General features: G+C 38.5%; 1 protein-coding gene across 4 annotated transcripts in view; it reads left to right on the top strand.

Moving 5' to 3' along the window:
* CTNNA2 (catenin alpha 2) overlaps positions 1-13,996 on the top strand; it is a gene marked incomplete at both ends in the record, with an annotated part of 909,395 nt that overhangs the window by 801,143 nt on the left and 94,256 nt on the right. For all 4 annotated transcript variants that reach the window (XM_080932244.1, XM_080932242.1, XM_080932243.1 and 1 more), the window contains one exon: positions 8,933-9,133. In XM_080932244.1, coding sequence (XP_080788370.1) covers positions 8,933-9,133 — 201 coding nt within the window. The remainder of the gene's footprint in view (positions 1-8,932; positions 9,134-13,996) is intronic.

Below are 13,996 nucleotides of genomic sequence, written 5' to 3' on the forward strand. Positions count from 1 at the left end.
AAATGTTTCCTGACCAAGTAAGTCTACAGGTGTGGGTGCTTTTCTCTTTGTTCTTGATTGTTGATTCTGACTAGCCTAATGCCCTGACTAACTAACTCACAATGAAAATTTGTAACTTGGAGCCATATTCTGAAATAAATTACCCCCCACCCAAGATGCTTTCATAAGGAAATTTTATCATAGCAACAGACATAAAACTAGAACAGGAGCATTTTCAAGAGAAGATTTGCTGTGAAACAGTAGAATTATTAGCCTCATAATGAACTCATCAGAGTGCACAGCTTTGGACACATACCTATAAAAACTCACAAATAACGAAGCGCAAGAACATAGAGGTGCCACAGTGTTTGCAACTGTCTTTGAACATCACCAGGCTAAAGGAGGCTAACAAATGCCAATGATTGTGAAGTCATTCTGAGTGTCAGTGTACATCATCAGTGTCATTTCAAGATTGGGATAACTGCCAGCACGTGGGCATATTTCCAAAGAGCTCTTTGACCAAACATGTTTAACCCCAGTTCACCTAGAAGGGTCTCAATGGGAAGGAGGTCATGGGAAACATCATCCTCAATTATAAAGCATTGAAACAACCAGGAAGCAAATTCTAATTGAACAGGTGTTGGGTCATCCCATAGGTGACTGGCACAAACAGCAAGCAGCTCACTCAGCAGTTACTACAACCTGCTCTGCTCTGCAGGGGTTGGGAAAGGGATGATTGAGTCCTGAGAGGAGCAATTCTCTCACTGCTAATGAGAGTCAGGCCAACAGGACCTGTGGCTTCAGCTGTGGAGATGATTCTGGCAGAGGCTGCTGCATTTGGGCATCTCCAACACCACCCCTTGCAGACTTTCTGTTGCATGGAGAAACAGCTAATTCCCACTGCAGGCTTGGTAAGGGTTTTTCTGAGCGCAGTACAGTCAAACCTACAAATTCAATGGGTCATCAAAAGATCAAGTTGTCAGTGATGGAGAACAAGGGAAGGCAGATGGGAGAAAGAAATTAGCACATGCTCAGAGTCTATAGTTTGTCTGGATCTCTCTGTTAGCTTTTACCACAATTCTATAAAGTCAGTATAAATGTTTCTGAGTATTCCTCTGCGGAAAGTTAGTAATTGAAGGCATAGACAACTCCAAAAAGATGGCATTACAATCCATACTGCATTCTTTTCACAAAATACAGTGTTCTCAATAAATTATGGAAGAATGGAAATTTCGTTCATTCTTATATACCTTCCTTCATTCATCTCAGCTCCTTTCTCTAGCTCTAGACTCTTATGCCCATTTCAAATCTCTGGCCTTCTTCATGTCTGTCTTGTTTTTCTTTCATTAGATGCTTGACTTTTGATATTTGAAAGTAGATGTTCATTTGAACCCCTTTTAGGGTTTGACTGATAAACAAAGTCAAACATGTTACCAACCCTAGAGCTTTTACTCCCTGAAGGTTAAGCCTTAATTTTGAAGATGTCACTCCCCACATGTTTCTCATCTAAGTGGGACATGTTGACAATTAGAGAGTTGTGTGTTGGAGAATGAAATAATAGCCAGCCACCAATGTTAAGGTACTTTCTACTTCCAGGGTTTTTGTTGTTGTTGTTGCTGCTGCTTTTTGTTTTTTAATTTTTCTTTTCTTTTCCCAGAATGATTCAATAAAAGGCAGAAGGCTCCCCACCCAGTCTCACTGAGCTCACATAACACAATCCTGACACTCCCCTGGAAAACTTTCCGTGCACTGACTAAAGATCAGTAGAAATTATTCATTCACTACCTTGCCCACAGAGGAATCAATTTAAAAGTAAAAAGTTCTCCCAACTTATTTTTTTTCTTCAAATATATGTCCTAAGTTTTCTAGGGGTGAGAGAAGCAGCTGGTGGGGGGTGGGAGTGGGGATTGTCTTATCTCAGTCTTTGAGAATAGCACCAAGCTTTCCTTAATTTTCTTCCCCAGAGGCCTGCCTCTTTGTCACCTTTCTTCTTGCCATTCCTTTGTGCATCTCATTATTACCTTGAACAAGAAAAGGCTTTGGCTCCTGCTGATAACACTGTGTGGTCCAACCCTAGTGGTACAAATGCTGCTGCATGCTATGACAGGAAAATTAACAGGCGCTGCCAGGAAGCCAGGTTGGCAGAGCCTGCAGGAACATGCCTGTGAAGTAGACAATCAGGCAGCATGCACCTTTTTGGAGACAGGGCTGACTAATACACTCGACCCTCTCTTTGCACGCTGGTAGGCTGTGAACACGGCCAGATAGTTGGGGAAGCTACTTCCCACCTTTTCTCTACATTGGAGCTAATGATTTGCATTGGCATATTGCAGGTCTGGCCCAGGAATTATATTAGTTATATATTTTGGAATTATATTAATACCATTTTGTGAATCAGTTTCTTCTTAAGGGAGTGCTCTGGCAGAAATTTCTTTATACAAAGGAATACACAGTCACACCCACACTCATAAACACAAATTTACACACATTCATGTACACACACTTGTAAATATACCTATCTTCATGAACTGCACAAACTCATGTACATATACGTATGCAGCTGTGCATAAATACACCTTTGTTTTGAGTGACTTTTGTATTTTTTTTCTTTTTAGTTCCATGCAAACTGAACTCATACACCTGAGGGTATAATTTGATCTTACAAAACACAAGTTTGGATAGGAAGGATGTTGGAGATTAACTTCACAAAAGCAAAACGAATATTCCATCCTGGTCTAGGCTCATAAAAATTCGAAATGGCTGTATTAGAACTTTCCAACCCTTCTCACTGGGCAAAATGTACCATTTTTAATAGTTCCCTAGAATAAGTGCCTTGGCATTAACTGTGTGACAGTTTAATTCTTAGGTTTGGCTTGAAAAATTGTAGAGAGCTAAAATCTGTAAAAAGCTATTAATCCCATGCTGTCTATGACTTTTATTTTGTTTTCCTTTTCCTCACCCTCCTCCTAAAAACCACACAAAACAAACAAACAAAGTTCTAGGATCTTGAATCTTTTTCTTTAAACCTATCCACTCTGTAACTGGTTTGGAATAAGAACTTCAACTTTGTGGTTATAACATTTTTTTGTTTTTGTTCTTGTTTTTTTTTTTTTTTTTTTGTTTTTTTGTTTTTTGTTTTTTTGGTTTTTTTTTGGTTATCATTGATTTGACTTTATTTTTAAAAATTATGTTCTTTGTAAAAAGATTGAAGGTTGCAAAACTGTAAGAGATTGTTGCTGTACACTTTGTTGCAAACTAAAAACACATGTTTTCTGGTTTTCCCAAGCCATGCTTGAAGATTAGGGCCACAACCTTGGCATATGCCAGTTATTCCTTACGAAGCCTCCTGCAGCAGACACATGCCTTATCCATTCTTACATCCCAGTTTGTTTCTACCCAGAACAAGCATTTCTCAGTTTCCTTCAGGAGTGGTTTCTCTTCAACCTATTTTAAGATAAAGGTGTACGAGAATTGACCCCTTGGAAGGACATGTAGAACTAGCCACTTTCTTTGAGTACCTGCTATATGCAGAGTCTTAGAAGAAATTTAAATCTGAATCGGATGTAGCTTCTGCCTTTGAAGAATTCACCAACTCTTGATGTTTTCAAGCACACTGTTCTAAGGATGCAGACAGTAGCTAGTGGAAGTTATCACAAGGAATCCGAGAATCCATGAACACACCAAGTAATGTCTTTTGAACAAAGCATTCATGTCTACATGGGCAGATGCAGCTCTTTTTCAGACTCATTGCTATTGTTAGCAAAATACACATACATTTTAGGGGAGTCTGATGATCACAGGCTTTGTTTCACATATGTTGCCAATTAGTGTAGCTGCTATTAAGAGAGAAGTCTGGCTAATGTTTAAATAGTGTGAATTTCTAACTGGAGAAAGGTTGAGAATTGCTTAGCAAACTATCTTAAAAACAAACAAACAAACAAACAAACACCATGAATCTGGAGACACACACCTCTAGATTTAGTACACAGTGTGCAACTCCGTGACTTGGAGGCCAGTCTGGTCTACATAGTAAGTTCCAGGACAGCTGCAGTCACATAAGCAGACCATGTCTCAAACCAAACAAAAACGAAACATATTTGAAAATCGAGTTATTTCGTAAATGGGTAATTAGGTAGAATTAAGCAATACTTAAACCAATTTTATTCACTCTCTAACAAAGGGCACTATTCAATTTTTCAAAAACATTTTTGTTGTAACAGATTTTTTTTTTTTTTTTACTGAGCTTCTTTTCTTCAATTCATCAAAGCTTTATTTATAATGGCGCTGCTTCTTCTTGGGTTAATCTCAAATGATATCCCCCTTCCTGGTTACCCCTCCTCACGCCACTGATCCCAAGTCTGCCCTCTTCCCTCCCTTTGCCTCTATGAGGATGCTCCTCCACCCACCCACCGACCCGCCCTCCCACGCCCCATCTCTCCAGCTTCCCCCTACACTGGGGTGTCAAGCCTCTCTGGGAACAAGTGCCTTCCCTCGCATTTCTGTCAGACAAGGCCATCCTCTGCTACATATGTATCTGGAGATCTGGAGCCAGGGATCCTTCCCTGTACACTCCCTGGTTGGGGGTCTATTCCCTGGGAACACTGAGTGGTTCGGACAGCCTACATATTGGGTTGGAATTCCCCTCTGCTCCTCCAGTCCTCCCGCCAGCTCCCCAGCCTGGGTCCTTGAACTCGGTCTGATGGTTGGCTACAAGCATCCACATCAACATTAGTCAGCTACTGACAGAGCTTCCCAAGGAACAGCCACACCAATTTCCTGTCAGCTAGTGCTTCCTGGCAACAGGAACAGTGTTGGGGTTCGGTGTCTGCAGACAGCATGGATTATTCCCAGGCAGGGATGGCCTTTCCTTCAGTCTCTGCTCCAATTTTGTTTTTGTCCCCATCTTTCCTTTGGACAGGAAGATTTTTCAGTTAAATTTTTTTAGATGGGTGGGTAGCCCCATACTTTGAACGGGGGCTGGGCATCTGGGACCCTCCTGTGACCACTCCCAGATGGTTTTTAAAAAACCTTTGATATCAATATGATATTGGGTCAGAAGTGGACTTTTTAGATCGTTGTAAAAGGATCCGTTGCAGAGAGATGAACAACATAATTGTCAGCCTTCTCTGCTTTGTAGTCTGCTGTGTTGTGAAACACCACCTTCTCCAACTGCACAGAAAAGCACCAGCTAACTTGCTCTTACAGTGGTGTTTCACACACGTTTTCCATAGTATCAGGTTACGGTTACTCCAGTTCAGGGGCCAGGACAGTGTGTGAATGTCCTAAGGAACCTATCCCTGCAGGGAAGGAGGCTAAGGCAACCCTCTGTAGTTCTGTATTTAAAATTCGCTACAAACTTTCTTTTGACTCAGCCTTTCCCTAAGCTGCCTGCTTAGGTGAGTTCACAGTAGGTGATCCGGATTCCAGAGAGGGATGTTTATGGGGAGTTCCTTAAAAAAAAAAAAAAAAAAAAAACCCGCCCTTCCTGGATATTTTTGCAACATTGACTGTTTCTGTCAAGAAAATATCAACATTAGAAACTTTTGATTTTTGTAAGTTTAAGAAAAACGGACTGCTAGCCACTTGCTATAGACACCTTTATCATCTTTCCCTTCTAATTCATAACTGAAAGCAAAGCAAAAACAAAAAACACAGGAATATAGAAATCAGAATCTTAAGAGTAGACAGGATGGCCTAGCAGGAAGTGGCACTTGTCACGCATGCCTGGTGACCTGCGTTTGAGCCCAGGGTAGAAGGAGAGAGCTGAGTCCATAGAATTGTCATCTGACCTCCACACACATACTGTGGCTGTGGCTCAATCTTCCTTTCAGACTTAGCAGCAATAATACATTTAATAAACTAAAAACTAAACAGAATGATTTGAACACACCAAGTAGTGTCTTATAGGGCAATATAGAATGAGATCAAAATTAATGTATTGTGAATAGCAGATCATACCTGGAAGTTTCTAAATTAGTCTCCTAAAGTAGCACACAGCCACCTCTACATACTTGCTTTTGTATAAATTACTTTTAAAAATTATGTAATATGTTTTATGTTTTCCTACTCCTCTCAAGCTCACTCATTATTCTCCCTTCCTCCCTCACAACCCCCCCAAACAAAAAAGACAAAAAAGCAAATAAGACAAAAGTGCCCAAAACAAAATAAAAAACAAAACAATAAAAAACAAAAACAAAAGCCAAAAAGAAACAAAACAAACAAACCCAAAAATCCCTCCCGCCTTTAAACACATAAAATATGGAGTTTATTGGGTGATGGTCAACTGCTCCCAGTCATGGGGTCTGCTCTAGAATGTGGTTCATATACCTAGTGACACTCCATTTGAGTAAACTGATTTTTCCCTTTGCCAGAATATATCAATAGCAAATAGCTTCTTGATTGCCAGAGACCATGAGTCTACTTTCCCCTGTACAGTGCAGGGATCCCCTCTGAGCTGAACTTGTGCAGGTATTATGTGTACTGCTGCCACAGGCTCTGTGCTTTAATATGTGCCTAGTGCTTGGTTTAAAGAAAAGAGGGGGGTAGGGAGGGATGGAGAGAAGAGAGATGGAGGGAGGAAGATATCTATAGGAGCTTGGGATTAGCTGGACACTGATTTCAATTCTCCTCCTCTAGGAACTTTTAAATTAGAAGTACCCGTAGAAACTTTGTAAATAGCTAACAATCCAAGCTTCATAATAGTCATTGAATTTGGTTGCTATAATGTTAAAAGGTTATTAGATCCTGTAAGACAGCGATGAGCAAGTTAGTTCTGTTTGAAAGCATGTACTCTGTGCATGTGTGTCTGTGTACGTCTGTGTGTCTCTGTGTATGTGTGTTCTGTATTCATGTTAGTCTGTTCAGTGCAATAAAAGAATTAGAAGTCAGCTGGCTTGTTAACAACAGCCATCTGTTTTTCGCAGAATTAGAGTCTAGAAAGTCCAAGATGAAGGTGCTTGTGAGAGGGCCCCCCTCAGACAACTGTGCTCCCCGCATTCCCATGCTGTAAGAGGAGAGAGGTGGGATCTCTCTGGAATATCTGTTACTAGAGAACTAAATTTCCAAAGGGGGATCAGCCCTCAGCAATACATCACCTTCTCAAGTTTTATTTCTTAATGATGGATCTCAGACAATGTGATGATTTTATTCAAGCCTGGACATACAGGCCCATAATCACAGTTCTTAAGGTGCTAAGACAAGAAAGTCTGGAGTTCAAGGTCTGCCTTGGCCACAGAGTAAGCCCAATATCATCATGAATATTTTAGAGGAACTTTTTCTCAAAATTGAAAACTAAACTAGACAAAAAACTAAAAAACGAAAAGATAAAAGTAATGTGCATCTACTGACCAAATGGGTAATAACTTACATTCAATCTTCAGTACCACAAATAAATAAATAAAAATAAAAACTATAAAATATCCTTACTGTTTTATGTATCTGCTTTTCACTTCTTTTTTTTTTTCTTACAAATTTATTTAAAGAAGAGAGATACATGTACAGATATTTAAAAGCATTTTGGCAATTCTTTTAGAGGTTTGATAGCATGCGTTGAAATCCTACTAGTTACCATAAGCATAAAGTACATGTAGAACAGAACATGACATGAAAACAACCAGAGTTTTCTTAGTGTGTATATATTAAACATAACGATTTTTGAATACCAAAAATTGCCACAAGGCTATATTCCTAGCTCTTGGATTATCAATGATTTAAGGCCTATTTAACTACTTAGCTATATATTTAGCCATTCATTTAACTATCTTGTTTATCTATCCATCACTCCATCCACTTATCTATATCTATCTATCTATCTATCTATCTATCTATCTATCTATCTATCTGTCTATCTATTCATCTCTATATTTATCATTTATCTATCATCTATCTATCTATCTATCTATCTATTCATCTCTATATTTATCATCTATCATCTATCTATCTATCTATCTATCTATCTATCTATCTATCTATCTATCTATTTATCCATCTATGTGTGCATGTCCCAAGGTCAATTAGTGGGTGTCAGAGTACAATTCACAGGAGTCACCTCCCTCATTTTATCATCTGGATTTCCAGCACAGAACATAGGCCATCAGATTTGGTGGGAAGTGTTTTTACAGGGCTGAGGCATCTCACTGACCCTTCTTAGTGTTAAATGTAACTTAGAGCATAAGAATAATGAAAATGCTTACAGACATGCTTGAAATTTCAATTTGTGAATTTGAGGTGTGATCAGTTGGTCACCATAGTTTCAGTTGTCTGTGTGTGTCTGTGTATAATTTTCAGCTGAAAGTTATTACCATTTTTCTTTAGACCACTAAACTTTTGAGTATTTCCTTGGAATTGTGCTTTTTAAACATACTCAAAGGACACAATTATAGCATGACATTGGACAGAGAGATAAAACAGGACTTGCTTCACTGTGAGAATGTGTGTTTCTCTATAGAGTTAGCTACACTCCTGCTTGCTTGTCTGCTACTGAGTGGTCCATGACAGGAGAACAGTGCTTGCCTTGACTGAAATCTGATGTGACATTAACCACGTCTACTCAATTATATAACCCAGGACCAGTTACATATCCCAGGGGTTTCACTGCTCAAGGTGAGCTAGGCTTTAGTCATAAAGATGCTCCACAGATGTGCACACAGGCCACTCCAATCGAAGCCACTCCTCCTCCCCGAGACTCCCTCTACTGAGATACATAAAGTTGAGAAAAAGTAGCAAGCACAGCCACTGAGCCAGACACTTCCATAGTTTGCCCCAAATATCTGTGTGGTAAACCCTCTAACTGGTGCTCAAGTTGCACAAGGACTATTGTAATTGTAAGTGATATCCCTTAAATACCATCTACTGTTATTAGTTATTCAATTCAACTGGAAGAGTTCCCATGGCTTTAGATTGGTCTTTAGGCTGTTAGTAGTACAAAGTCATAAACTGTGTATCCTCTTCACAGAAAACCATATCTTGGAGGATGTGAACAAATGTGTGATTGCCCTGCAAGAGGGAGATGTGGACACACTGGATCGCACAGCTGGGGCCATACGGGGCCGAGCAGCCCGGGTCATTCACATCATCAACGCAGAGATGGAAAACTATGAGGCTGGGGTCTACACAGAGAAGGTGCTGGAAGCCACCAAATTGCTTTCAGAAACAGGTAAATATGGATGTTACATCTGCCCCAAATATCAGTGCTATGACTGATTTCTATATCTGAACATAGCTTTACATTATCTTCTACCATCCTTGATTCTTCTAATTTGTATGTATCAAGGAACATGTGGAAAATGTGGATGTTCTTGTTTCTAGAGATTATATTTGAATTACAGACAAAAACCACTTTTATTGCTTTCCATGTATATGCATTATTTTGTCATTTTCAAGTGTAATATTGCTAGGTTCTCACAAGGATTCTAGAAAATAGACAATGAAATTTAGATTTTTTCCAAATTACAGATAAGAAAGTAGAAGTGTGAAACTGCTCAGAGACAGGAATATGGTCTCAAAGCTACACAAAAGTTTGGATCTGACTAGGGGTTGGTTTAAGTGTGAATCTTTAAAACATAGTTTCATCAATTTCTTGAGAGAATTGAACCTAGAAGAAGCTGGGGTAACCAATGGGAATGTGGAAGGGTTGATGTGAAATACTCAGAGAAACCTGGCTGCGCTGCTGAAAGGGTAATCGCCTTTGAATATCTACCCAACCTTAAAAATAGTTGTGTAAAATAAAGATATGGGCTCATTACCAATTTATATATGATTTTGTGATTTAAAAAAAGAAACATAGTATTCCCAAGATAAACAGATTTTCTTATTGTTTCTTTGGCTACTTTAGCAACATAAATGGTATCTTGGCCTGGTGACACAGGCCTTTAATCTTAATACTTGGAACAAAGAAGCAGTGGATTTCTGAATTTGAGACTAGCATGGACTAGATAGCTAATTCCAAAACAGCCAGGGCTACATGAAAAACTCTTGTCTCAAACAAAAGGAAACAAAACAAAACGAAAGGAAACAAAAGTAGTAGTATTCAGTGGGTCACAACTTACTTAAGGCAAGAACAGTTACTTAGTTGTGGTAGAAAATGTAACACTATTCATTCAAAGTCTAGAAATGTAAATAATTTTCTAGTTTGTTTTTCATTTAAAAACTAATTTAAAAAACCCAGAGCCATAATTTTGAAGGTTGCTGTGTTGAGGTGCAGTGCATATTGCTTATTGGGAAACCATTTAAAATTCTCATTCCAGCCTTTCTCAAATGATATAGCTAAAGATCCCACAGGCTTTGTTATCTTTCCTGTTGCTATTATAAGAGTACTACAAAAACTACTTTAATGAGAAAGTTTATTTTCACTCACAGTTTAAGAATTCACTACATTATGGTGGAGGACAATCAGGGTGACAAGGAATTGTGGTAGCTGACCACATCAAATTCACTGTGGAAAATCAGAGTGATAGATGCTAGTGTTGGACTTTCTCCTTTTGATTCTGTTCTAAGAACAGGATCACCCACAACTAAGATGTGTCTTCCCACCTTAGGGTAATCAAGAATCCTCATAACCATGTTCAGGGAACTCCGTCTTCCTAGTGATTCCCAGTTCTTCCAAGTTGATGGTAAACTAAACCACCATACTTTATTTTTGGAAATAGTAATGTCCCATTCCTCACTGCATAAAGTAGATGAGCAGGACACAAAGGATTCCACTTGAAAGAACTTATTGAAGGGTAGTAGGGAAATAACAAACAGAAAAATATAGTAAATATTTTAAAGAATACTGTGGTAAAGGTTATGAAAATACATGTCAAGGAAAGTGGACGCTAGTTGGATAGGAAACAGAATATAAAGATGTGTAATATCTTTTTTTCATTCTCTAATTTTCTTTTTTGAATATATATACATATATGTGTGTGTGTGTGTGTGTGTGTGTGTGTGTGAGAGAGAGAGATAGAGAGAGAGAGAGAGAGAGAGAGAGAGAGAGAGAGAGAGAGAGAGAGAATTCTATGTTGGCATGAAAATGAAGGAAAATGTTGGCCAGTACTGGCCATGATTCCCTCTTGGTCACTAGATATTAAGTGAGTTGTTATTAACAAGGTAAATAAAGCACAACTCTACCCTTAGGTTTGACATGCCATGCTGGTCATTGCTGTGGTCCATAAATATCATAGCTAGGTAGGGCTATTGTATGCTTTCCTTCTCTGAAAGCTTACATGGCACATTCTGTTACCATGAAAGTTGTTTCTCAGAGAGAAAGCATTTAAGTAGTTTAAAGTGGGGGGGCCTCTGAACTCCATGTCTGAAGTTCATAGCGTCTTCTGCAATATGGACTTATCTTATGTCTCTGGGGATCAACTAAGGACAATAGCAAAACTTTGTAATGCTTCTGGAGGTTTTGGACAAGTCTGAATAACTACTCAACACAGAGCTTCTTGTGACTAATATCGAAATTTATCTTAGGTAGCCTTTGGCTCATTGTCAGCCTAGATAAAAAAGTTTACTTAAAGAACAAATATACATATATGTAACACAGATATATTTCTAACTGCGTAGTCTGTGCAAGGTTGATTCTGTGTGTTTTCAGGACTGAGCACTTTGCATTGGGAAATCAACTGTTGTGCTCTTCTCCAGAGGAGATGATTTCTCCTGATCTCAGCATGCTTTAGTCCCTAGTTGCTTTTAGTTCTTTGCATTGGGTCTAGTCCTTGTGGGCTTTTCCCCCATGTGCTTTGAAATGTTTTCACTGTGTGCTTTTTTATTTTTTTAAATACCCTAGCTGTTATTTTACTCTTTTTTCTTTCTCATTTATTCACCTCCCTAATTAGGATCCTTTCTGCCTTTCCTTCATTCCCTTATCACATCCCTGGTACCCTCCTATTCCCATTGGTATTGCTCTTTGATCTGTCAATAGCTCTGTCTTACTCATTTCATTTTTTAGCTATGCACATGCTTTTTAGATTTATGAGGTTCCACTTGTCCACTATTGGCCTTAATTATTAGGCAAATGTGGTCCTATTCACTAAACCATTCCCTACACTATATTATATAGGGTACTGCCTACGTATTCTTTTCTTAGACATTTAGTGTTTCAGGGTTCATGTTTAGGTCTGTGAATCATTTGGAGTGCAAGATGTATTTTTGTGTGAGATGATAGATATAGCTCTAATTTTATATTTCTACTAATGGGCATCTAGCCTTTCCAGCACCATTTGTTAATAAGCTTTATTTGTGTGTGTGTGTGTGTGTGTGTGTGTGTGTGTATGTGTGTGTGTGTGATTGATCAGATTTGTCTATATTCGCCATTCTAAAGCTGTTGCCTATCTTTATAATCTAATATGAGTTTATCTTAGACAACAGATACATAGATATTTGTTATTAATTCATTTAGTCAGCTTTCCTCTTTTTTATTGGAGAATCGAGGTCATTGGTATTGAAAGTTACTATTAAAATGTGTTTGTTAATTAGAGGCATTATGTTGTTGATTTTTTTTATTGTTAGATTTTTGTATATTAAAAATTATGGCTTCCTTTACACCTGTTCTCTCCTTTTTTTCTTGTCTTATGCCCAAAATATTATATTGCTTCCTGCATTTTTTTAGGTTTTGTTCTTGAATATATGTATATATATATATATATATATATATATATATATATATATATATATATATATATATGTATATATATGGTTATTTGTATTTTAGAAATATTTTTCCCATTACTTATGGCAGAGAATTTTGCAAGGTATAGGTCTAGGCTAACCTTCACAGTATCTGAGGACTTTGAAGTCATTGCTCCAGGCTCTTCTGGATATCAGTGATATTGAAATATCACCTCTTATTCTGATGGGTTTCCTTTACATGTAACTTGCATTTTATATCTTGAAGCTTATGATATGTTATGTATACTTAGTGTTTTAGTTATTATATGCCTTAGGAATTTTCCTTCCTTGTCTTGTCTATTTGGTGTTCTGTGTACTTCTTGTAGTGTATAGGAATGTCTTTCTTTTGTTTGAATTTTTTTTTAACATATCAGCCTGATTCCCATGCCTTTTGCTTCAAGCCATTGCCTTTATGCTTTTAATTGCCTAGTTGTTTTTCTTCTTTTCTTTCTTTCTGATTTTTAAATTGTAAATCTTCTGTATTTACATTTCAAATGTTATCTCCCACCCCCACTCCCAACCCCCTCCTGGTCCCCCTGCCTCCATGAAGGTGCTTCCACTCCCAACCACCCTCACCACCTCAGCACCTTGGCATTCCTCTACATGGGAAAAATGAGCCTTCACTGGACAAAAAGCATCTCCTCCCATCAATGCCAAATAATGATATCTTCCGTTACATATGCACCTGGATCCACAAGTCTCTCCATATGTACTCATTGGCTGGTGTTTTAGTCCCTGGAAACACTGGAGGGTTTGTTTGGTTGATGCCATTGTTCTTCCCATGGGGTTGCAAACCCTTTCAGTTCCTTCTGTCCTGTCTATAGCTCTCCCATTGGGATCCCCATGCTCAGTCTGATGGTTAGCTGCAAGCCTCCTCTTCTGTATCAGTATGGCTCTGGCAGAGCCTCTGAGGAGGCATCCATATGAGGTTCCTGCCAGTAAGCACTTCTTGGCATCAGCAATAGTGCATCGGTTTAGTGGCTGCATATGTGATGGATCTCCAGGTAAGGCAGTCTGTGGATGATCTTTTGCTCATTCTCTGCTATTCTGTTTGTCTCTGTATTTTCTCCAATGATTATTTTATTCTCCCTTTGCAAAAGGACTGAGGCATCCACATTCTGGCCTTCCTTCTTTTTGAACTCCATAATGTCTGTGAGTTGTTTCTTTTGTATTCCAAGCTTTTGGGGCTAGTATTTGCTTATCAGTGAGTGCATACCATATGTGTTCTTTTGTAATTGGTTTATTTCCAGTTTTTAGCTATTATAAATAAGGGTGCTATAAACATGTCCTTGTTAGATGTTGGGGTGTCTTTTGGGTATATGCCCAGGAGTGGTATAGCTGAGTCTTCAGGTAGTACTATGTCTAATTT

The sequence above is a fragment of the Micromys minutus genome (assembly GCF_963924665.1).
Source record: "Micromys minutus genome assembly, chromosome: 18".
Lineage (NCBI taxonomy): Eukaryota > Metazoa > Chordata > Mammalia > Rodentia > Muridae > Micromys > Micromys minutus.